The sequence below is a fragment of the Solea senegalensis genome, linkage group LG9 (genome assembly GCF_019176455.1).
Source record: "Solea senegalensis isolate Sse05_10M linkage group LG9, IFAPA_SoseM_1, whole genome shotgun sequence".
NCBI classification, from domain to species: Eukaryota; Metazoa; Chordata; class Actinopteri; order Pleuronectiformes; family Soleidae; genus Solea; species Solea senegalensis.
The window spans coordinates 2,662,111-2,686,803 of NC_058029.1; the positions used below are offsets into that span (position 1 = coordinate 2,662,111).

Below are 24,693 nucleotides of genomic sequence, written 5' to 3' on the forward strand. Positions count from 1 at the left end.
GGTTCTTTAAATAATTCAAAGTTGCTGCTGGTGACAACCTGGATGTGAGCCTTTCCCACTCACTGGGGTTCGGGAAGGACGAGGAGGCGGCGTTGAGGGAGCAAATATATCGGTTTATTGTAACTGAAAATAATCAACCAAACAAAACATAAGCAGTCAGCTGTGGCTGGTGTGTCAGCGCTCTCCTGCGCTGCGCTGGTCTGACTCTCTGTGTCTCTGGGTCTCTCTGTGTCTCTCTCTCTCTCTCTCTGTGTGTCCGTGTGAGGACCCAGCCTACTGCAAGAGACCAGAACCAGGTTACAAACATGCTTATATAGCTGACTAATTACCTGATTCTGTCCAGCTGTCTGATCACCGGCTGAGCCACTCCTTCCTTTCCTCCAGCAGCCGTCGCTCTAACCAAGCCCCACTGCCACATACCCCCACCGCCCGACTTAGGCCGGGATCCCGCCGGCCGCTAGCCCACTCCCCCCCCCCTCCGCAGAGCGGGAGAGAAAGTCAGCCACGGCCATGCGGTTCCCCGGCCTATGGATCACCTTGAACCGGAAAGGCTGTAAAGCCAGATACAAGCGAGTGATCCGCGCGTTGGCATCTTTCATGCGGTGGAGCCATTGGAGCGGGGCATGGTCCGACCAGAGGGTGAATGGGCGCCCCAGGAGATAGTAGCGGAGGGCACCGACCGCCCACCGTATGGCGAGGCACTCTTTCTCCACCGTACTGTAGCTCACCTCCCGCTGAGCTAGCTTCCGGCTAATGTACAGTACGGGGCGGTCGACGCCCTCCACCTCCTGGGACAAAACGGCCCCCAGCCCGCTGTTCGAGGCGTCGGTCTGCAGGATGAAAGGGAGAGAAAAGTTAGGTGTGTATAAAAGTGGCTCCCCACAGAGGGCTTGCTTAACCCTCTCAAACGCCAGCTGACACGGCTCCGTCCACTGGACCGGATCTGAGGCACCTTTTCGGGTCAGGTCGGTTAGGGGGCTGGTCAGCTCCGAGAAGGCCGGGATGAACCTCCTATAGTAACCGGCCAGCCCCAGAAACCTCCTAACCTCTTTTTTGGTCTTGGGTCTTGGGCAGGCTGCCACCGCTGCGGTCTTTTGTATCTGTGGCCGCACCTGCCCTCCCCCCAAGTGGTACCCCAAATACCGTACCTCCCTCCGTCCAACTGCACACTTCCCTGGATTGGCCGTGAGCCCCGCCCTCCTCAGGGACTCCAGCACTGCTCCCACCTGCTGCATATGCTGCTCCCAGGTCTCACTATGAATGATGACATCATCCAAGTAGGCCGCAGCATATGCAGAGTGAGGCCGCAGCACCCGGTCCATGAGGCGCTGGAACGTGGCTGGGGCCCCGAACAACCCAAATGGAAGCGTTACAAATTGGTACAAACCATACGGAGTGGAGAAGGCCGTTTTTCCCCTGGACTCTAGCGACAAGGGAATCTGCCAGTAGCCCTTGGTCAAATCCAGTGTCGTAAAAAAGCGAGCCGTGCCCAGCCGATCCAGGAGTTCGTCGACCCGGGGCATTGGATAGGCATCGAATTTGGACACCTCGTTGACTCTACGGTAGTCCACACAGAACCGTATTGACCCATCAGACTTGCGAACAAGAACAATGGGGCAACACCAGTCACTGTTGGACTCTTCTATTACTCCCATCTCTAACATAGCCTGAAGTTCTGCCTGAACAGTTTTCCTCTTATGTTCCGGCAGGCGATAGGGTCGTGAACGCACTGTCACACCCGGGGAAGTTTCTATGTGGTGGTGTATGAGGTTTGTGCGTCCCGGCAGGGGAGAGAACACGTCGGCAAACTGCCGCTGCAACGAGGCCACGTCTGCTCTCTGGCCCGGCGAGAGATGATCGTCAACGGGGACCGGCGCCGACCTGTTTAATTTATTCACCTCCGGTCCCAGCTCATCTCTCTCAATCACCGTGGTGGCCAGAGATACAGACGCCACCTCCCTCCAGGCTTTGAGGAGGTTAAGGTGGTAAATCTGTGTTGCTCCACCCCTGTCAGAACGCACAACCTCATAGTCAACATCCCCCACTCGTCGTGTGACCACAAAGGGCCCTTGCCACTTGGCGAGTAATTTGGAGCTAGACGATGGCAGCAATAGAAGCACTTTATCTCCCGGTGAAAACTGTCTAAGTTTAGCCCCTCTGTTGTACAGCCGCTGTTGGCGTTCCTGGGCCTGGAGCAAATTCTGCCGTGATAACTGACCCAGTGAATGGAGTTTTGCTCGCAGGTCCAGTACGTGCTGTACCTCATTTTTACTGGTGCTTGGACCCGCCTCCCAGTTTTCCTTAACCAGGTCCAAGACACCCCGAGGTTTCCTGCCAAACAGGAGTTCAAAGGGCGAAAAACCCGTGGAGGCCTGGGGCACCTCCCGCACTGCAAACAACAGAGGGTCCAACCATTTATCCCAATTACGACTATCCTCGTGTACGAACTTACGAATCATGTTCTTTAGAGTTTTGTTAAACCGCTCCACCAGGCCATCGGTCTGGGGATGGTACACACTAGTCCGGATTGAGCGGACGCCCAGTAATTCGTATAGCTCGCGTAGTGTACGTGACATAAACGATGTGCCCTGGTCAGTCAGGATCTCTTTCGGGATCCCAACTCGGGAGATGACCTGAAACAGTGCCTGTGCAACACTCTTCGCTGAGATGTTGCGCAAGGGTACTGCCTCGGGATATCGTGTTGCATAGTCCACTAGAACTAACACAAAGCGATATCCCCGTGCGCTCCGGTCTAATGGCCCGATGAGGTCCATGGCAAGCCTATCAAAAGGGACCTCCATTAATGGTAATGGGCGCAAGGGCGCTTTTGGGGTGGCCGGAGGGTTGACTAATTGACATTCGCGGCAGGATGCACACCACCGACTTACATCCGCCCGAATGCCCGGCCAGTAAAATCGGGCCATGATCCGGTTCAGTGTCTTATCATATCCGAGGTGACCCGCCATGGGGTTGTGGTGAGCCGCCTGGAAAATCGTTTCTCGGCGGCTTTTTGGGACTAACAACTGGGAGAGCTCTTCCCCTGTTCGAGCGTCACGACTCACTCTGTATAAACGGTCTTTAACGACAACAAAGTAGGGGTGAGAGAGTGCTGTGTTAGGGTGAACCGGACAACCATCAATTTTCATCACTTGGTCAAAGGCGTGGCGGAGGGTCTCATCCCGAGACTGTGCTAGGGGAAAATCTTCCATGGGCGCCATCTGTGCCCCCCCCCCAGCAGCGTCGGGATGCGGCACCTCCGCCTCACCACTAAGGACAGCACATAACTCACATTTCCCTGACTTACGTGACCGCACCCTCATGGTTTCCCCTGCTAAGCTCGTAAACCCCGGCCAGTTTGTTCCCAAAATTAGAGGGTGCGTGAGGCGAGTACTAACTCCAGCCTTTACTCTATGTTTTTTCCCTTTAAAACAAATTTCCAGGGCCACCACCGGATAATCGTGAATATCCCCATGCACACACCTCACCCTCACCCACGATGCCTCTAACAATGCCCCCGGTCGAACCAAGCGCTGATGGATCATGGTCTGTTCACAACCAGAATCCAGCAGAGCTTGATGTGTACCCCCTTGTATACATACCGGTATACGGTACGTCCCTTCCGAACCGGGGGAGGGGGCCGGCGGCCCGGCAACCCGAACCACTTGCCCCACTTCCATGAGCGGGCACTCCGCTCTGATGTGGCCGGGCTGCCCACACCGCCAGCACACCTGCCCTGGCGTCTGAGGAGCCCCCCGGGGTGCCAGGTGATCAGACACGTAGGCTGGGCCCTGAGGGAAAGACGGCAGAGGGTAATTAGACGACCGGAGCGATGCATGCTCCGGCTGTGTGTGTGTGTGTGTGTGTGTGCGTGGGTGTGGTGTAGGAGCCGATGCCGCTGGGAACCTCCTCCTCGGGGCTGGAGTGGGACGGCTGGCAGGGATCGTCGCTGGCCTGGTCTCCTCCCTCATGCTCCGCCGGGGAAGAGAGAGATGGTCCTCCGCGAGGACGATCGCTGCCTCGATGTTGGCCGGGCGGTGGCACTGGACCCAATTGGCTGTGGACGATGGTAACCCAGCGATGAACTGCTCCAGCGCCACCTGTCCAACGACGTCCTCAGCGGAGTGGGTCCCCGGCTGGAGCCAGCGCCTCGCTGCGTCCAGGAGCTGCTGCGCGTATGCAAAGGGGCGCCCGGCTTCTTCAAAGGAGAGCCCCCTGAACCGCCGCCGGTGTCCCTCCGACGTACTGCCCAGCCGGTCCAGGATGACTCTCCTCAGCTGTGTGTAGTCGTGGCGCGCCGCCGCCGGCAGGCTGTGCGCGGCCAGCTGCGCCACGCCAGTGAGCAGGGGAAGAAGCCGAAGCGCTCTCTCCTCCTCCGGCCACCCACACGCCTCCGCCGTGCCCTCGAAGATGTCCAGGTATGCCTCCGGGTCATCTTCCGCGGTCATCCGCTGCAGGGCGACGGGCGGAGACCGTCCTTGACCGGGCTCCGGGTCGGCGCCGTGGGCAGCCGGGCGTTGCAGCAGCTCCCGCAGGAGAGCACGATCGTCCCGCTGTGACGCCGCCATGTCCGCGAGGAGCTGGGACTGCTGCTGCTGCAGCGTGGTGGTGCTCTCCTGCATCGCAGCGAGGTGCTGAAGGGCCAGCGACAGCGGAGATTGTCCTTCCATGCGTCCCTGTTCAGGTGCCACTGTGAGCCTTTCCCACTCACTGGGGTTCGGGAAGGACGAGGAGGCGGCGTTGAGGGAGCAAATATATCGGTTTATTGTAACTGAAAATAATCAACCAAACAAAACATAAGCAGTCAGCTGTGGCTGGTGTGTCAGCGCTCTCCTGCGCTGCGCTGGTCTGACTCTCTGTGTCTCTGTGTCTCTCAGTCTCTCTCTCTCTCTCTCTCTGTGTGTCCGTGTGAGGACCCAGCCTACTGCAAGAGACCAGAACCAGGTTACAAACATGCTTATATAGCTGACTAATTACCTGATTCTGTCCAGCTGTCTGATCACCGGCTGAGCCACTCCTTCCTTTCCTCCAGCAGCCGTCGCTCTAACCAAGCCCCACTGCCACACTGGAAAATTGATTATCCTTCCCCAGAAGTCGCCTGACAGATATTCTCTTCTCAGGGACTCACTTGAGATCATTGACCTGCAGACTCCCAAGATTTTTATTCTCTTTTTCCCTCTTATTTTAATGCTCTGTACAGTCACTGACAGGACAGAGCAGCCGGTGTGGTCTTCTGTTGGGTTTTCACACAGATCTTCTCCGTACCTTGGTTGTATCGAGTGGGTGTTTGAGTTACTGTTGTCTTCCTATCATTCTGAAACAGTCTGGTCATTCTTCTCTTGACCTCTGGCACCAACAATCTTAGCAATTTTCTCCAAGAGAAACTGCCGCTCACTGGATATTTTCTCTTTTTCAGACCATTCTCTATAAACACTGGCGATGGCTGTGCGTGGAAATCCCACTACATCAGCAGTTTCTGAAGAACTCAGTCCAACAACTGTGCCACATTACTGCTACTTCTGCTACTAATATAACTGCTGATACTGCAGCTGATACTACTACCGCTACTACTACTGCTACTAATATGACTACTGATACTGCAGCTGATACTACTACTGCTACTGCTACTAATATAACTGCTGATACTGCAGCTGATACTACTACTGCTACTACTACTACTTCTGCTACTAATATAACTGCTGATGCAGCTGATACTACTACTTTGCTACTAATATAACTACTGATACCGCATCTGATACTACTACCGCTGACTACTACTACTACTGCTACTACTACTACTTCTGCTACTAATATAACTACTGATACTGCAGCTGATACTACTAATGCTACTACTACTGCTACTGCTACTACTTCTGCTAATATAACTACTGATACTGCAGCCGATACTACTACTGCTACTACTTCTGCTACTAATATAACTGCTGATACTGCAGCTGATACTACTACTGCTACTACTTCGCTACCAATATAACTACTGATACCGCAGCTGATACTACTACTGCTACTACTACTACTTCTGCTACTAATATAACTACTGATACTGCAGCTGATACTACTAATGCTACTACTACTGCTACTGCTACTACTCTGCTACTAATATAATACTGCAGCCGATACTACTGCTACTGCTACTAATATAACTGCTGATACAGCAGCTGATACTACTAATGCTACTACTACTACTTCTGCTACTAATATAACTGTTGATACTGCAGCTGATACTACTACTGCTACTGCTACTAATATAACTACTGATACTGCAGCTGCTACTGCTACTACTACTGCTACTAATATAACTGCTGATACTGCAGCTGATGCTACTAATGCTACTACTACTGCTACTGCTACTACTTCTGCTACTAATATAACTACTGATACTGCAGCTGCTACTGCTACTACTACTGCTACTGCTACTAATACAACTGCTGATACTGCAGCTGCTACTACTACTGCTACTATTATTACTACTACTACTGCTACTATTATTACTACTACTGCTCCTGCTATTACTACTACTGCTATTGCTACAGCGACTACTACTACTGCTATTACTATTACTCTAGAGGGCTGAGCCGAGTACCAAGTTGCAGGCATCAACAATATGCCCATATTAATAACAATGGATTGTGTAATAGTAATGATATTCATATTAATCTCAATTTGCAATATTTCTGTCATAAATGCCCATATAGACTCTGCTTTGTCATTTTCCTGACTGATTGGACTATATATTCTATACTAACCCCACGATTTCTGGTGCTATTGCTTTGTTTTGTCCATCACCATTAGCTCCCCTGCAAGGTACGCTATGAACAAAACGTATGGACAAAAGTCTCCGTCCGTCTAGAGTTGACTGGGAAACAGATGTGTTCATACTTTTGTTTAGAATCGTAAATTGTACAAGACAAGTTTCTTTCGTCTTCTCAGCGATGACTTCATCCACAGTATTTTTGAGTTTCTCAGCACAAAACAACGTTAAATCAGTGATCAGAACAATCCTGTTAAACTAACTGTTATATAAACCCCTGACTGCACACACGATGCCTGTTTTTACCGTTGTCTACTTACGTGTTTCTTCTGAAATGTAAGGTCTAGAGGACAAAAACAAATTGCATCACTGAAACATTATCGCTGTTTTGTACCTTAAAATCCCTAACACTTGGTTAAAGCAGTAATGCAGTCATGTGTGACTGTATTTTAGGAACTGACTGACAAGCTAATCTTTTAATCTATCGTTTGCTGACACTCAGTCCTTTTATTATGTAACGTCACATGATTGGTTTTATGAAGAAACAATTATTGGTTATTTAATATCTAAGTAAAACCCTGGGCCCTTGCACATCAATAAAAGCGAATCTGCCTTCTGCGAGACAAAAGTTTGGACCAGACACAAAAACACCATTAGGGTTTTAATCAGCGAGCAGGAGACAGAGACAGTGCATTAGCCGCTGTGGTATGAAGCACAGAGCAGGCTGGTTATTCTGGCAGTTAGATCATTGTTGCATTAATGTGTTTCTCTCAAGAGGACAGTGCAGCTGTCCTTGAGTAAAGCACTTAAACGCTATTGCCTCTGTAAACACTCGGCTGGCGAGCAGTCAAACCCAGCAATGGACTGTGGATGGATTGGCTGCTATTGCAGCTAATGCTACTGTTACTGCTACTGTTAGTGCTACTACCAATATAACTGCTACTACTACAGCCACTACAGCTACTACTGTTACTGCTACTACCACTATAACTTCCACTGCTACTGTTACTGCTGCTACTGCTACCACTGCAACCAAAGCTACTATAACTGCTAGTGCTACCACTGTAATCAAAGCTACTATAACAGCTACTGCTACCAAAGCTACTACTGCTACCACTGCAACCAAAGCTACTATAACTGCTAGTGCTACCACTGTAATCAAAGCTACTACAACTGCTACTGCTACCAAAGCTACTACTGCTACCACTGTAACCAAAGCTACTATAACGGCTACTGCTACCAATGCTACTACTGCTACCACTGTAACCAAAGCTACTACAACAGCTACTATAACTGCTGCTGCCACTACTGGAATTATAATGAGCAATTTTTGCACACACACCAATTTGTGACAGTGGTGTTTCCTCAACATTTAACCCATCCATAGTACACACACAAGCCAGACAAAGCACTTACCTGCACCTGTGGAGCAACGAGGGAATGGGTGGTGCCTTACTCAGGGGGAGCCCAGCCTTTTGTCATCCCAAGATTGAACCAAGAACCTTCTGGTCACAAGTCAAATTCCTTTGGCTTGTGCCAAAACCTTAGTTCCCATACCGGGAGTCGAACCCGGGCCGCCTGGGTGAAAACCAGGAATCCTAACCGCTAGACCATATGGGACCATACTATGACAAGGCTGCTAATGCTACTGGTTCTCCATTATATTTAAATTTTACTTGAAAGGTTGGGAAAATTCTGTAAAAAAAATAGTTTGGGGACCAAAAAGTTTCTCCTGTGACCCATTTTGAGGGTCCTGACCCAGTCTTTGGGAATCACTGTATCAAAGTCTCAAAAATTGACATGTTATATTTCACCTAAAGTTATCTTAACCAAGTTAAAGAATGCTCATTTTAAACACTCTTAAGTAACAGAATTTTCTTCATTTTCTTGTCTAGTTTTTCGACTGTTAACGTCTTAACTTGGCTTAATCAAAATCTGGCTAAATTAAATCAAATTTAAGAATATTTGACTTCTTCCAACAGCAGAGCTGTTTTTTACAGTGTACCGCTGTTTTTTTTTTTTCTTTCCTCCCAGGTGGTTAATGAAAATTAATTGCCTTCACTTTACATCCTGAGAATAAAACAGTCTCTGATTAAACAGATGAAATTAATCCGGCACAGCTTTGGGCAGCAGAATGTCCGCCTTTCGTAGCGGCGGCATCGCGGCTCAGTGGCTCCATCGTCGATATAAAGACTTCCAGTAGGAGCTTCATCTTCCTCCTCGCTCCAGCAGACAGCCACTGTAATGAGATATTGATAGAAGGGGCAGGTAATTAATGATGAGACACATTATCTGCGCTGCAATTTCATCCACATGTCCTGAGACGATTGGGCCGCCCGGGTCACCGGGACACAGCCAATCATTTGTCAACTTCAACGAAACTGAGCGTGTTTGAAATGAGGCGAGCAGTGATGGCGACCAACCACCGGCTCCTGCACTCGATGGTTTCCTTTGCACAGGATGGATCATGTGAATAATCGCAGCAGGCGTCAGAAACACTCGCCCCCCAGAATTAATTTTAAATAGTTCTACATGTGGAATATTGTATGTAAGTGGCTTAGAAACAAGTTACAGAACCTCCAAACATTATTTCCACTGAGACGGTTGTATTTTAAATTTTTTGTCCACTTTATGTTTGGACTTTTTTTAGTTTTTTTAGCAATCAAATTATGTTTGAGTTCATGCACTCAAGTCCATTTACTACTCTGGTTTTGTTTGCTTTTAGAGACTTGTATGGCAGTGGAACAAAACCACCAAACCTGACTCTGTGTAAGGTTTAGTATTAAACTTGCAAAGTGTGTGTGTGTGTGTGTGTGTGTGTTCTAAAAGGTTTTTACAAGCTGCTAAAAGTGACTGACAGAGTAACTGTGCTCCAAACTTCCTTTTTATTTGTCTGTTTTGGGGTGAGGTGACTTTTTAGTTTAGTCCAGATTTTACTATGCAGCGGAAATTAGGTTTGTGAGTGTGTGTGTGTGAGAGAGAGTGTGTGTGTGAGTGCCCATGTGCGTGTGTGTGTGTGTGTGTGTGTGTGAAGGGTCATGTTGACCAACTTTCCAAATTTGACATCAAGTTCTAATGAAGAAGAGCTGAAACTAATGATTAAAACCATTTTCCCAAAGTCTTAACCAACAGAGTCGCCCCCTGGTGGCTAAATGCGACTTTGGTATTTTCAAAAAAATGAAAGACAATGTCCATTTTCTGATGTAGATACGATCTACGGTATAAATGCTTCGGTTAAAGCTGGAGACAAGGTTGAGGTGCGTATGTGTTCCAGGTATTAGTCATGTTGTGAGGACTGAAATCTGTTTTCAAAGTCACATTATGGGGACTATCTAGTCTTTATGCAATCCATTCATTCATTCATTCATTCATCGTAAACTGCTTTTGTAAACTCAAAATGCGTCTAATGCAGAGGGAAAACAACAAGCGTGTCTTCATGCGAGATTTAAAAAAACAAAGACAACTTGCCGAATCTCCATGGAGTATAAATGGCTGTGTACGTCTGACTCCCCCTGGAGGTGGCGCTGTATCTCTCTGTCAGCTAGTGCGTATTGAATCAGGTTCCTGTTGACCTTTACATCACAGGAAAACAAAAACCAAGTCCAACTCCAGTCCGACTAAGCGTATCCATATAGGAGCATTATCCAGGTATGTTAGTCTGACTAAGACTAGCTCGATTTTAGTCGGACTAACGTGTTTAAATGACATTAAGAAAACTGAATTATTGTCTTAGTCTGACTACAGTCGGACTTTTAACATGCACGTAAAAACAACACTGAGAGGCGGGCTCTGCGTTATTCCATAACCACGGAAGCCTGAAATCCTCTGACCTTCAGAACCTCCGAGATCAGCTGATCATCTGACCTTAGAGAAGGTCTCCAGGGAAAATGTCAATGTAAGTCAATGCAATGTCCTCTGAAGTCATGGAAACCAGCCTGTGTGTGTGTAATTGATGGGCTGTGTGTGTGAACCAGGGTTATGTGTGTGTGCACCGGAGCGTGTAATGAACGTCACCTTCATCTCGACTTCCTCCTCCTCTGCTAAACCGTATCCTAACCCCAGCACACGACCACTCCCAACACACACCCACACACACACACACACTGATATTATCTCCCTCTCATCATGTCCACGTTTCTTTTTTTTGGGATTCAGGGAAAATCAAGCACAAGGTTCCTCAAAGCGTCTCCTCCGCTCTGGACAAAGCAGTTTCTCTGCCGTCATTTAAATCATGGCTGGAGGCCATTTTCAGAAACACATAATAATGACAAATTACTTTTTAAGAACCTATCAGAGCATCCAAGGGCAGTGTGCAGTAAAAGAGGAGCGGACAGGAACAGATGTGGGACTGGAGAGTGGGAGATGATGCTGCTGCTGGAAGAAGAAGATGAGGAAGAAGAAGAAGAAGAATATGAGGAAGAATGTGTGCAGAGATGAGAGATTTATGTGAGGCTTTGAAATCTGAGCAGCTTTTAGATGCTGAAAGTGATGCAGAGGGAAGACGAGGCTTCTACTGTAAAAGACAAAGGCAGGTGCAGATTTGTCATCAACGGTGTGTGGATTGAATGATGTCTTATAATATGTGTGTGATGCTGAAGCATGAAATAAACCTGGTGTAATGTCTGATATTTGTCCACAAACACAGGTTTCAACACTGACATTAAATAGAGTTCCACTCGACTCTGGCTTACTTTTATCTGCAGTTGGACATTGTTGGCTTTGGAATTATAAGTAAATTTTGGAATTACAAGTACATTTTGGAATTACAAGTAGATTTTGGAATTATAAATAGATTTTGGAATAATAAGTAGATTTTGGAATTATAAATAGATTTTTGAATTACAAGTTAATTTTTGAATTATAAATAGATTTTGGAATTCTAAGTAGATTTTGGAATTCTAAGTAGTATTACAAGTTTTTGAATTATAAATAGATTTTGGAATTCTAAGTACATTTTGGAATTCCAAGTACATTTTGGAATTACAACTAAATTTTGGAATTATAAGTAGATTTTGGAATTACAAATTAATTTTGGAATTACAAGTACATTTTGGAATTATAAATAGATTTTGGAATTATAAATAGATTTTGTAATTATAAATAGATTTTGGAATTACAAGTACATTTTGGAATTATAAGTAGATTTTGGAATTACATCTAAATTTTGGAATTATAAGTAGATTTTGGAATTACAAATTAATTTTGGAATTATAAGTAGATTTTGGAATTACAACTGAATTTTGGAATTATAAGTACATTTTGGAATTATAAGTAGATTTTGGAACTATAAGTAGATTTTAACTAGAATTAGTGGCTGGCAGTCTGTTGCTGTCACATTTTAGTATCGGCTCAGCTCGCATGGAACCTCGTCAGAGCAGGTATTTAAAAAAGAACCAGGTACTTTCACTGATGGAAAAGTAACAAAACAACTACAAAACCAAGTCGAGCAGAATAGTATCTTGGAAAAAGCCTGAGACACAGACGCTGACTTCCACTAAAAACATGGCTGCCAGAAGGGACACAAGGACAAAAACAGATTTGAGCAACTTTACAAAAAGACTTTGAAGTTTGTAAACTGTTAACTTTCCCCATTCCAAGTTCCATAGAGAAAATCAGCGATTTGAGCTGATGAGGAAACAGGTGTTGCTGTTCTACTGCTGCCTTATTTGGTCAGTTTGTGTCACTTAGGTGATTCTGAACAAAGGATTTCTGACAAAAAAGTCTGGAAAATAACACATTTGAATTTGTTGATGGATGGCAGCAGTGAATCAACAACTCCAGTGTGCTGTGATGTCAATTCACTGAGTTTCTCTGTGGACTTTGGTGTGGGAGAGTGAGTGGTTTCCAGAGACAAAGAGTTCTTCAGTGAGGGAGATTTTAGGAAGCAAACCTATTTCTATAGCGGCTAAAATCAAGTCCTGCCTCGTGTTACAGCTCGTAGATCTGTTTTAAATGAGAATCAGTAAATGTGACGTTAAGAAGCAGAAATCAGAGAACTTTAATTTCATTTAAATAGAAAATGTGCTCCAACCTATTAATTTACAATAAAAGAGTAATTTAGTCATTGATTTTTCAGTGATTAACTTCATGAGTCTGGAACTTCCCTCTGAAATGAAACAGTGTCAGGATTTTTTTCCGTGCCCGTCTTTAAAACGATACCCACATGCCCGTGTGTGCGCGCTGAAAGCATTAACGGCCACTTTAATGGCTCCTCCTGTTCAAACAGCAGATCTTCTGCTGAGGTGATTCTATTGTAAGTGACGGGGGAATCAATCCTCGCACTGTGCGTTCAGCCAAAGCTAACACGCCACACCAGGCTCCGGCGTGACTGCACCGCGTCCAGTGGAGATTCACTCAATGCAAAGACTTTTCACAGGGACATTTTCTCTCCTCGCTCGTCTTCACTCCAGTGAAGGATCCTCCGATTCGGGTTTAGATGGTGTGAACACCTCAGCTTGTGTTACTCTGCTGTTAATGGACTTCTACACAGATGTGTTGGTTGAATCGTCAATGCATTTCCACTCGTTTAGTTAAATCTTCTGTGCATGAGGTCTTTTTAAAGATTTAAAAAGCCCTAACGCGACGAGGAGGAAGACAAACTGGAATTTTACTTGCCAAAGAAACCGACCAACCACACCTGATTCAAACAAATGAGTTGTTACCAGGCTTTTTCAGTGATAGATGACGAGCTGACGAGCGTCACCTGCAACCTGGCTCCTATTGGACGACACCAGCATATGAGCCATACTTTATCGTCTTTTTTTTACACTCTTTATTAGAGCGCTTGCTGCGAGTCACCACGGTCGAAAACGGTTGAAAGAATGAAGCCTCGCAGTGTCGTCATACTTTAACGTAAAGACGTGGTTGACCTACGTCAAAGTTTTGATGTCTTTTACGGTTTTTACACAATCACAGTTTAAGTTTGATACTTTTTGCTTAGATTTTATAATGAGTGTGTATTGCGTCTGTTAGAGTGGCGCACGCTAGCTGAGGTCAATGAAAATAATCACAGAAAATCTCCTTTTCAACCTACGCAGACATTTTTTACATGGTTGTTGTTGTTCATTTTCATATGACTTTTTCTTAAAATCACCTAAAAGCACAGAGAGTTCTGGACAAACTTCCCATGGACTCCACTGGAGTTTTTAAGAAATTAACAAATAATCATCGTCTAGTTGACCTGATCTCAAGGTTTTTGGACAGTGGGAGAACCTGGAGAGAACCCATGCACACACAAGGATCTTGGTAGAGCCGGTGACCTTTTTGGTTTGCTGTGCGAGCCACTTCACCACCGCGTGACCCCTAAACGGGCGCCTACTTTACCAAATTGACATCATGTTCTACTGAAAAAAGAGCTGAGACTCGTGATTAAGACCATTAACTCCTTTGGAAAACGACTGCTCACCTAATGAATCGAGTCAGAATTAAATTTTGCAACCAGCGGAGTCGCCTCCTGGTGGCTATTAAGTATATTCTAACTTCCTGGTTGGCCTCAGACAGAAAACTTGAAGTGTACAGTACAGACCATGGTTTTATGAAACGTCTTCAGACAGAATTGTGCTCCTTTGTTGTGGACTTCTGTCTCCGCTGTGCAGTGAAATAAAACTCATCAGAACCAGCCCCAGAACTGGACCTGAAGGGCTTTTTATTCTTCCACAAGCGCCACAGGAACGTTTTGGCCCGAAAACACAAAAACGCTTCACCACCTTCGTACCTCTGAAGTTTCCTGGCGACTCTGTCGTTAAAGCGAGGGTTCTGAGAACCTGGCCGCGACGAACATTAACCCGTTCAGGGCGACGCCGGTCGTGCATATGGATCCCACATGGGTCGTTCTGGTGTGCTGTGAGTCACTGAGTCGACACTGTATCAGCACTTCAAAGACGTGAGGCCAAACAGCTTCATGCTCTGACTGCAGGTCAGCTCTAATTGACTGGGTTGAGCAAATCTGGCATAGTTTTTGTAGCTTAAAGCATAAGAAAGACAAAATGGTGCAGATTACTTTTTATAGCCGCGAGGCAAAATCCTGGAACCATTTTCTCTATTCTCTATTGTTTTCTCTGCATTTTTAATGTGATATTTATTTGTTTTTGTAGTGGTAGTGGTAGTTTTTTCAATTGTGGATATATGATGTAATGACACACTCTTAATTCATTACAATAAGGATAAGTGTGGTTCTGGGGATCTCCAGGAGATCCTGGCTTGCAGCAGTGCCTTGTTGTTGATTGCCAACTTGCAGCATTTAGTCTATATTTTTGAAACTTTGAGGTGAGTACATGTAAGAAATGTTTGTTTTTTTAGACTTAAACAACCACATGGCACTGCTGGGATTTGAACCCAGATTCTGCTGTTTACAAGACAGGCACTTTGACCAACTAAGCCACAGCAGCTCTCACTGGAACTCACTTTTAACCCTTTTAAGGAGGTTATATTTTTATTAGATATATCAAGTGTATTGAATCAATGAGAAATCAGTCACACGAAGGCGCTGTGGCTTAGTTGGTCAAAGTGCCTCTCTCGTAAACAGGAGATCCTGGGTTCAAATCCCAGCAGTCCCTTGTTATTGACTAAAACAAAGTCCAAATAAAGCAACATTGGAACGTTTCAGACCAAGTTGCCTCCAACAAAAGATGAAAACAAAGGTTTCCATACAGGCAAAAAGCCACAAAGATTCCTCGACTGTTCCTCTATCCGATCTACTGACAGACTAAAATAAGGTTAAAGAAAAAATGTGAAACAGCTGTTGTGTTGCACTGCTGCTCAGTATCATCACATAATTATTATTAATATTATTATTTTTCCCACAAAGCCCTTTGTTGGGAGTGTATGTGATGTCAGCGGTGACTTATCACAGAACACTCTCTGCCTCCGGCCTCACTCGACTTTCATGGCTCTGCACTTGTTCTCCGCCGCTGCCACAGGGGCCAAAGGTCCTCGTCATTCATCAGGAGACGCATGGCATCCAACAAAGTGCTGTGTGTGGAGGAAAAATGTGCAAAGCAGGCAAATCAAGAGTGGAGGAGGAGGAGGAGGTGCTCGAGCTACAAACATGCTACGTGATCCATAATCAGTCGTGCTGTCAGAAATCTGATGATCAAAACAGATAGGACGCTGAGTGCTTTCCAAGCAGCGGCGGCGCTGGAAACATTGGGCCGTGGATGGTGAGGGAGGCGTGTCCTCGGGGGAAACTACATCTGCCCCAATTAGCTTTTACCTCCATCATGCAAATGTCTTCGCCCGTTTTCGTGCTGCAAAGCTCTGGCGTCAGATCTGAGATACGCTGCGAGACGGAGATGATGAGGATTTTCCTACAGGGAAGAAGAAGAACATATGGATGTTTTTTTAAAGGGAAAAGTCACAGTTTTTCTTGTTTTGTCATTTCTTTCCCTTATCGGTTTTTATTAAATTTAGATAAAGTTCTGTCTTGTACTCCGTTTCTGTGGCAGTGTAGCAGTTACACAGGCCTCGTATATGTACAACAACAAGTAGAGACAATGTGGAAGAACAGGTTGGAAATCAACAGAAAGGCACTGCTGGGATTTGAACCCAGGATCTCCTGTTTACTAGACAGGCACTTTGACCAACTAAGCCACAGCGCCTTCCTATGAACAACACTTTTAGCGTTTATCTTAAGAAAGAACATTTATATTTTAATAATAAATATTGTATATAGTGGGTGCATTGAAACAATGAGAAAGATTGGCTTTTCACTTTCTGATGGAGTCAAGTAGGTGTGATAGAGTCAGTCTGTATCTCCTTTAGACTTCGCTTCCAACAGCAACAAGGTACTGCTGGGATTTGAACCCAGGATCTCCTGTTTACGAGACAGGCACTTTGACCAGCTAAGCCACAGCACCTGCCTGTGCAGTCGTCTCTTAGCCCTTTTCTTAAAGAATATATCAGAACACGTGCATGAAATATAATTTTGATCCATTTATGATACATATACTTGTTGGTCCCTGCGACCCTCATGTGGAGGATAAAGCATTAGAAGATGGATGGATATCTGTTAGTATATCTATTGAAAATATTAAGTGTTATATTATGAGGTGAAGAGTTTATTTATTTATATATTTCCTGTTGTGGCAGTAAGGCCTGTTACTCATATCTATTTCTAAAGTAAACTTGTAAAAGAGGTGCTGTGGCTTAGTTGATCCTGGGTTCAAATCCCAGCAGTGCCTTGAGTTTCCTTAAACCTAAGTCTAAAAGCAAAACTGCTCACCTGAAAGTTTCAGACATATAAAACCTACTTTACCCCAACAAAATGTGAAAACAAAGCTTTTGTTTCAATACACCTTATATACATATGTATATATGTCACAGTTATATCATGCATGTGTTCTTAAATAGAAAAGAGTTAAAAGTTAACTATAAGACATGGCGCTGTGGCTTAGTTGGTCAAAGTGCCTGTCTAGTAAACAGGAGATCCTGGGTTCAAATCCCAGCAGTGCCTTCTTTCCGAAGGAAATATCAACTCCCTTCATCTGTTGGTCTTTTGAAACAATGAGAAAGATTGTATTTCCTCTTTTGTGTGAGTCAAGTTCTTCTGACTTGTGTGAAACTTTCTGTTTTTGCTTCGTTTCAATCAACAACAAGGCACCTGCTGGGATTTGAACCCAGGATCTGCTGTACCTAAGCCACATTTAGCCTTTCCCTAATTAATATAAAGTAAAAAATTTGTGACATCATTTTGATTTGATTCATATTACAAGGTGTAATGAAACTTTGCAGTGAGGTAAAGAGATTTCTTTTAGACGTTGCTTCCGTCAACAACAAGGCGCTGCTGGGATTTGAACCCAGGATCTCCTGTTTACTAGACAGGCACTTTGACCAGCTAAGCCACAGAGCCTCTCTCTGAATGTTCTTCAAGCCCTGTTCTTAACGAGGTTATATTTTGATCATATACTGTACATTAAAACAAAAGTTCTCAGTTTTAACGTCCTTTAGACTTTGCATCTGTCAACAACAAGGTACTGCTGGGATTTGAACCCAGGATCTCCTGTTTACTAGACAGGAACTTTGACCAGCTAAGCCACAAAACCTTGATCTAATGTCAAGTTTTAGCCCTTTTCTTCATGAATATTAAATAACTCATGCATGAAATATAATTTTGAATCATTTATGAGATATATATCATGGTTTATCTCCTGAAAATATTTGGTGGTATAAAAAGATCAGTAAAGATGTTCAGAAACAAAGCACAAATATGTTTTTTAATATGCCTAATTTGTTTAAATAAAGGTTTATATAAATACATTTATGTGGCAAGAACTACTGGAGTCATAAAGGTTTACATATTTCAGTGTGAAGGGAGTTGATCTTTCCATCTACAACAAGGCACTGCTGGGATTTAAACCCAGGATCTCCTGTTTACAAGACAGGCACTTTGACCAGCTAAGCCACAGCGCCTCTCTGCGTGAAGCTGACTTACCTTTTTTCTGAATTAATATTTAACCCTTGGATTTCTTAGAATTAATGAAAAAAAAATTTAAAACGCAAATGGCCTCATGTCACAAGCATGTTTTATGAAGAATACCTGGAATATGAAAATATAAAAACTTTTAATTTCAAAGATTTTGAAGAATAACAAGCCATGGGGTCATTTTTGATGCACTTATGCATCTAAGGGTTAAGAAAACATGCATGAAATCTAGTTCTGATTCTTTTATGAAACACATATCTGTTGCTTCATGATGAAAGTAGGAGAAACACTGATTTGTGCGGAACAATCCATTATCTACGCTCGCAGCATTGACAATTACTGTTGTGTATCTCAACAGCAATGTGACAGTTTGGAATAATATTATTCATTCAGTTGGGTGTGTGGACATGAGTGTGTATGGTTCCTATCAGAACTCTGTCTGCACCAAGTTTCCCCGGCACTGACTGATCGTCTAAACATTTCTGCCTCATCAGAGTGGACGCAGTGGAAAACAGGAGGACGAGCTCCTGCTGCTGCGTCACGATCCCTCCGTCCTGAGCCGGAGCGGATTAGACGCCGAGGTCCCAGGAGGTGCCGCAATCATCGGCCGTTTAAAAACAAACAGACACTGTCAAGGTGATTTCTCTTTGTTGGGAGGAAAGATGCAAAAAAACCCAACAGAAGCAAAAACAAAAACCATCTGCTCCGGTCGCCGCGCCGCTTTCCACAGGTTTTCCACTTCAACCTGATTGTTGCCATTATTGTCAATTAGCTCGACATGCGGCTCATGGAACATGACTAATGACGGCACATAATGTGATCTTGACAAAGAGCAGATCATTGTCAGAGATTAGTCATGAGCGCCGGGTCTGTGTCTCCCTCTCACCGACTCGGGGCATCGCCAGCATCACGGAGAACAGAATCTGCCGAATCTAATGGATAATCGCCGCGGCTTCTGGGAAGTCTTTTGACTCTTTTGTTGTTTTTATCCACACAAAAAGCGCATGAAAAATCAAATCACGATGAGTCACGTCGCCCAGTGGGACGAGTTCCTGTTGCCTGTTTTGTATCCATCTCGTTCAAAGACGGTTAAGATTTACTGTTTTGTGGCTGTGGTTTAATTAAATGATTTGAGTTTGTGTTTCCAGAACAAACAGGCAGGAAAATAAGAATACAGATTAAAAACTTAGTGTGGTGGTGGATAGTACATCCGATCTTATGCAGATGATGTCCTCCTGACAGCTCAAAGTTTTCTATCTTTTAGCCACATTTGGGAGTCCTGTTGTTGATGCACCTGCAACATCTGGTGCATCAAGAGCCAGTATAAGAATCTGGTTTGCAAGAGTGTCCTGTGGCCAAGAAAGGCACCAGTGGACCACATGGATCTGCCAAATTGGGAGTCCTAAAATTCTACTTTTGGACCCTTCATCTCTTGTATAAAACCAACACAAGATGTGGAAACCTATGATGTCAAAGCTCCATCATCGAATGTGATGTGGCACAGGACAAATGAGAGGGTGAGGACTTTTCTTGTCATGTCAAAATGAAGAACTACAAGTTTGAGTTAGTTTAGGTGAATCTTTGAATCTTCACCCTCGTGTTTTCTTGTTTAAAACACAAGTTCTGGAATCCAATGATGTCATAGCCCCATCATTGTTGTTGATTACTTTTCCTTCTTTTTTGGATCCATCTTGTTCGAAGACGGTTAAGATTTATTGTTTGTAGCTGTAGTTTAATTACATGATTGAAGTTTATGTTTATGTGGAGAAGTGAGAAGAAGTTTTCCAGAACAAACTGCCTGGAAAATATGAACACAGGGGATAAAATATCCGACTTTATGCAGATGATGTGTTTATGTGTGTGTCAGAGATCGTGACCGTTCAGGAATGTGCTGCGTCACTGCACAGGATCAAATTTATATTAAAGAATGAGAACTTTTCTGTCAGTTCTGTCAGTTTTTTTGTCGGTGCACCCGTGACCTCTGTATTAGAATCTCTTTTTGCTAGAGTGTCCTGGTTAAGATTTATTGTTTGTTGCTGTAGTTTAATGAAATTATTTAATTTATATGAAGTTGGAGAACACGTTTTCCAGAACAAACTAGCTGGAAAATATGAACACAGACATTGAAAAGTTCTGTTGTTGTTGACTGACTTGGTTCATTCTGTGCCATTTTTTTACGATTGTATAATTGTTATAAATACTTGTTTAATCAAAGCTTTATTTCAATAAAACTTTGTCTTCTTTTCTGTTTTCGGTGTATTTTTGTGTGGCCTGAAATCGATACTACAGTGTTTTTGGAGGGGTTTTGTGTGTGGACGAAGACAATTGTTGAAATGATGCCATGTTTATAAAAACCTTTTTGAGAAAGACATTGTTGAGGGAAAGTTATACTTTTGTGTGGAAAAGGGCTTAAGTCGCTGAGTTTTCCTCTGTCTGTGAAGTCGAGGAGGTTTGATTAGTGAGAAGCTTTCAGCTGAATTGATATGTTCCTAAAAACATACCTGAAGTACAAATCACTCTTTTGTTGACCAGAATATCATGAAAATCATCATCTTTAACCAAAAATGATTTTCTTAAGTTGCAGAAATGCATTGATTCTACCATGGAAGACTGTAGGTATTGGTAGGTCATATTAAAATATTTATTCAGAAAAAAAGTGAAAGTCAACTGCGCACAGAGAGGCGCTGTGGCTTAGCTGGTCAAAGTGCCTGTCTCGTAAACAGGAGATCCTGGGTTCAAATCCCAGCAGTGCCTTGTTGTTGATGGAAAGATCAACTCTCTTCAGACAAAAAACAGTGAACTATGTAAACCTATATGGCACCAAGCTGTTGCCACATAAATGTAGTTATATAAAGCTTTATTTAAAAAAAATATTTTCAAGAGATAAACCATGATATATGTCTCATAAATGATTCAAAATTATATTTCATGCATGAGTTATTTAATATTCATGAAGAAAAGGGCTAAAACTTGACATTAGCACAAGGTGCTGTGGCTTAGCTGGTCAAAGTGCCTGTCTAGTAAACAGGAGATCCTGGGTTCAAATCCCAGCAGTACCTTGTTGTTGACAGATGCAAAGTCTAAAGGACGTTAAAACTGAGAACTTTTGTTTTAATATACAGTATATAATCAAAATATAACCTCCTTAAGAACAGGGCTTAAAGAATCTTTAGAGAGAGGTGCTGTGGCTTAGCTGGTCAAAGTGCCTGTCTAGTAAACAGGAGATCCTGGGTTCAAATCCTAGCAGTGCCTTGTTGTTGATGGAAGCAAGGTCTAAAAGAAATCTCTTTACCTCACTGCAAAGTTTCATTACACCTTGTAATATATATCAAATCAAAATTATGTCAGATATTTTTTACTTTATATTAATTAGGGAAAGGCTAAATGTGGCTTAGGTACAGCAGATCCTGGGTTCGAATCCCAGCAGGTGCCTTGTTGTTGATTGAAACGAAGCAAAAACAGAAAGTTTCACACAAGTCAGAGGAACTTGACTCACACAAAAGAGGAAATACAATCTTTCTCATTGTTTCAAAAGACCTACAGATGAAGGGAGTTGATATTTCCTTCAACAACAAGGCACTGCTGGGATTTGAACCCAGGATCTCCTGTTTACTAGACAGGCACTTTGACCAACTAAGCCACAGCGCCTCCTTATCCATCCTACATTGTTTGCATCACAGTCGTATTTTGCAGTTAACTTCCTCTTATCTAAAGATTGATTCACTGTTGTTTTTGTCAAAATGCATCATGTGATCACCACAGTTTAAAAAGTGAAGTTAATGAGGCTGTTCATAGTTTTATTGAGGTCATAAACTTATTTTTATGGAAGTATGTTGCAAAAAACATTCCAATTTAAAGACTTTTTCAAAGAACAAATCAGGATTTCCACATTTGACAGTTCGTATAATGAGAGCAGTAAATTATCTGCATCACACCACAGTCGAAGCTGATGACTTCCAGTTCTTTACTTCATGCATCAGCAAATATCTGTAGAGCCGTAAAATTGTGTAAGGAAGTGGAGACGGTGGAATAAAAATATTTGGGGATTTAGGGAATGTATTGGTGCAGATCAATTCACCTTTACCTCATAATCTCTGGGATGCTAATGTATTTCCTTTATTGTCTGACTTTGTTCAAAAACTCTTTTTCCTTCTTTTAGTGCTGACATTGTGACTTTATAGCTCTCGGAACTGCTTTGTGTTTGTCAGAAAATCACGCGTCATTGTTCAGGTTTCACCAATTCACCAACAATTTGTCTCGAGTCACATTTCTGTCCACAAAAGTGGAACATAAACATTTTCTGGACTTTTCCATTCACATTCAGGGGGAGGTTTCTTACTGGGGTCAGATCTGTCCACAGCAGCAGGAGAATGTCCTCAACATCTAGGGAGCAGTTTTCTTTGTGTCACTCAGACATTATCCAGAAATTTATTTCAGAAAGCAACTTTTCACATAGAACCGTACAGACTTTGAAAGCTGAAGCAGTTTCCGTACACGGACTCTAAATGGTAGATGTAGAGCTGCGGGTGTGAACACTCAGATAACCTGAGAATCTGAATGCGGTTTGGTTTTCGCGTCACAGTACGAGGTAGAAAAGTAGACATTTTCGACCTGATGCTAAATCAGCGTCTATGCATTGACTTTGTGCAGCTTTAGGTTCCTGCTGGTTCATAGAAATGTGAAAACTCAATGTGTATTTAGGTCTCTGGAGGACTCAATCGCTGCGTTTACATGCACAAACTTTCTTCTAACGATCAGATTGCGGTGTGTGTACACTCAGAATGTCTTATTCTCCAGAAGTAGGAGCAGAAGAAGCTTCAGTTCCGTCGTAAACAAACGCTGCATGTGTCTGTTTGTCCCCTCGCTGTCCACTATCTGTCTAGCTAACGTCATTTCACTGTAAATCAAATGATCATTGTTCCCATTAAAAGCCCTATTCTTTCACCTTTAACAGCCACGCCGACAGTGAAAAAGCCACCTATCGAAGTCCTGCCTCTTTCCATTGACTCTGACTTTACTCAACCTTCAGATAAGGATCACTGATCAGGACAAACTCAGATAAAGACACAGAGTGACAGGATTCAACGGCGTGAATAATTGAAAAGTCTGCTGTCTGTTGTTCCCGGGAAAAAAAAAACAGACGAGCGAGAGACTGTGTGGCGGTGACCGATCCCATGGTCTCCACCCACCACACAGACATCTGCCTCGCCGCAGTGCCTCACGCTGGGTGAAAGAGCGGGGACAGGTGGGGCGTCCATCATCCATGCGGAAAGGACAGAGGAACCTTTAACTCAGCAAGGATCCATTGTTCAATGAAGGTCAGTGGGAAGGTGGGAATGAAATAGAGAGTGATAAGCACATCGCGGCGCCGGTTCCTCATTGGCCCGCCGCGTACGTCAATGGGTCGTTTCAACGAGCTCTCCACCTCTGCTCGAGACAAGGTCAAACTGTTCCAGTGCGCCGGCGCTCGGCGTCCGCGGGCGTACGGTAAAAGGTTAGAGTGGTTAAATGAAAACAAGCCTCGCTCGCAGAGGGAGCTTCATGAGTTGAAGTTGATTGAGCAGAGTTGACGGTGAATGTTCCACACCCTTCAAAACAAACAATATCCACTTGCTCATTTTTCCATCTCCTTATTTTCCCCAAATTCATGAATCTGAGTCAGACTCTGTTTGGAGACATCTGCGTCAGGGTAACGCGGGGGTGTGGTGGACAACAGTGGAGCCGCACAGCGAGAAAGGAAGACATCTTTGTTTGACATTTTGTCCCCCAAAAAATCATACAGATTGGGATTATGGTTAATTGGAGAATGTAAATGTGAGTGTGAATTGTTCTTTGATAAGATAGTGACCAAGAGGAGGCGGAACCAAGAGTGGGTGGAACTATAAATCGGGGGACGGGACTTGAAGTTGTCCAAATCACTTAGACTCATACAATAACATGGCAGAAATTAAGAATGGGTGTCCGTGCCAGAAAGTTTGGAAAAACCAAATATCAAGATAGGTTGTTTTTTTTAGGTGGGGTTGTTCAAGGCATGGTTTCCCAGTCCTGATCCTGGAGACCCACACTGGTCTGCATCTTCTCAAACACACCTGTTTCAAATCAGGGTCGTTATCAGGCTTCTGCAGAGTTTGATGACGAGTTGACCATTGTGTTGACCAGGTGTGTTGTCTCACTGTTTGACAGCCTTTTCCAGCCTCAAACTGAAGTTAAGAAACCGCTCACTCTCCTGCACCAAACCCCATAGAGAAAATGAGCATTTTTAGCTCACAGGGAACAGAGGAGCTGCTGGTCTACTACTGCCTCGTGTGGTCAGTTTGTGTTACTTAGGTTAATGTGATCAAACATGTCTGAACACTGAAGTCATAAAATGATGCATTTCAGTTTAGTGATGTTGAGGGAAAGTTATACTTTTGTTATTTTAGTGTCTAAATATTCACGTTGAGTCTATAACATGAAATAAATCACAATTTTCCAAAGCAGAAAATGTTACAGTTAAATAGAAGGGATT

At 44.0% G+C, this 24,693-nt stretch overlaps 1 protein-coding gene and 12 non-coding genes across 13 annotated transcripts; 5 read left to right on the top strand and 8 right to left on the bottom strand.

Moving 5' to 3' along the window:
* Positions 1–434: 434 nt before the first annotated feature.
* LOC122774665 lies at positions 435–4,667 on the bottom strand. Its single transcript, XM_044034134.1, has 2 exons — positions 3,600–4,667; positions 435–830 (listed from the first exon to the last, which is right to left on the bottom strand). The coding sequence occupies exons 1-2, from the start codon at positions 4,665–4,667 to the stop codon at positions 435–437; spliced, it is 1,464 nt and encodes a 487-aa protein (XP_043890069.1).
* A 3,647-nt stretch (positions 4,668–8,314) lies between these two features.
* On the bottom strand, positions 8,315–8,386 carry trnae-uuc. Its single transcript has one exon. It is a non-coding gene; the product is annotated as a tRNA-Glu (tRNA).
* Positions 8,387–15,247: 6,861 nt separating this feature from the next.
* On the top strand, positions 15,248–15,321 carry trnat-cgu. The gene has a single exon. It is a non-coding gene; the product is annotated as a tRNA-Thr (tRNA).
* A 967-nt stretch (positions 15,322–16,288) lies between these two features.
* Positions 16,289–16,362, bottom strand: trnat-agu. Its single transcript has one exon. It is a non-coding gene; the product is annotated as a tRNA-Thr (tRNA).
* A 184-nt stretch (positions 16,363–16,546) lies between these two features.
* On the bottom strand, positions 16,547–16,620 carry trnat-cgu. Its single transcript has one exon. It is a non-coding gene; the product is annotated as a tRNA-Thr (tRNA).
* Positions 16,621–17,142: 522 nt separating this feature from the next.
* On the top strand, positions 17,143–17,216 carry trnat-agu. Its single transcript has one exon. It is a non-coding gene; the product is annotated as a tRNA-Thr (tRNA).
* Positions 17,217–17,538: 322 nt separating this feature from the next.
* On the bottom strand, positions 17,539–17,612 carry trnat-agu. The gene has a single exon. It is a non-coding gene; the product is annotated as a tRNA-Thr (tRNA).
* A 119-nt stretch (positions 17,613–17,731) lies between these two features.
* Positions 17,732–17,805, bottom strand: trnat-agu. Its single transcript has one exon. It is a non-coding gene; the product is annotated as a tRNA-Thr (tRNA).
* A 293-nt stretch (positions 17,806–18,098) lies between these two features.
* On the bottom strand, positions 18,099–18,172 carry trnat-ugu. The gene has a single exon. It is a non-coding gene; the product is annotated as a tRNA-Thr (tRNA).
* Positions 18,173–20,865: 2,693 nt separating this feature from the next.
* On the top strand, positions 20,866–20,939 carry trnat-cgu. Its single transcript has one exon. It is a non-coding gene; the product is annotated as a tRNA-Thr (tRNA).
* Positions 20,940–21,170: 231 nt separating this feature from the next.
* Positions 21,171–21,244, top strand: trnat-agu. Its single transcript has one exon. It is a non-coding gene; the product is annotated as a tRNA-Thr (tRNA).
* Positions 21,245–21,363: 119 nt separating this feature from the next.
* trnat-agu lies at positions 21,364–21,437 on the top strand. Its single transcript has one exon. It is a non-coding gene; the product is annotated as a tRNA-Thr (tRNA).
* Positions 21,438–21,759: 322 nt separating this feature from the next.
* trnat-agu lies at positions 21,760–21,833 on the bottom strand. Its single transcript has one exon. It is a non-coding gene; the product is annotated as a tRNA-Thr (tRNA).
* Between the last annotated feature and the right edge of the window lie 2,860 nt (positions 21,834–24,693).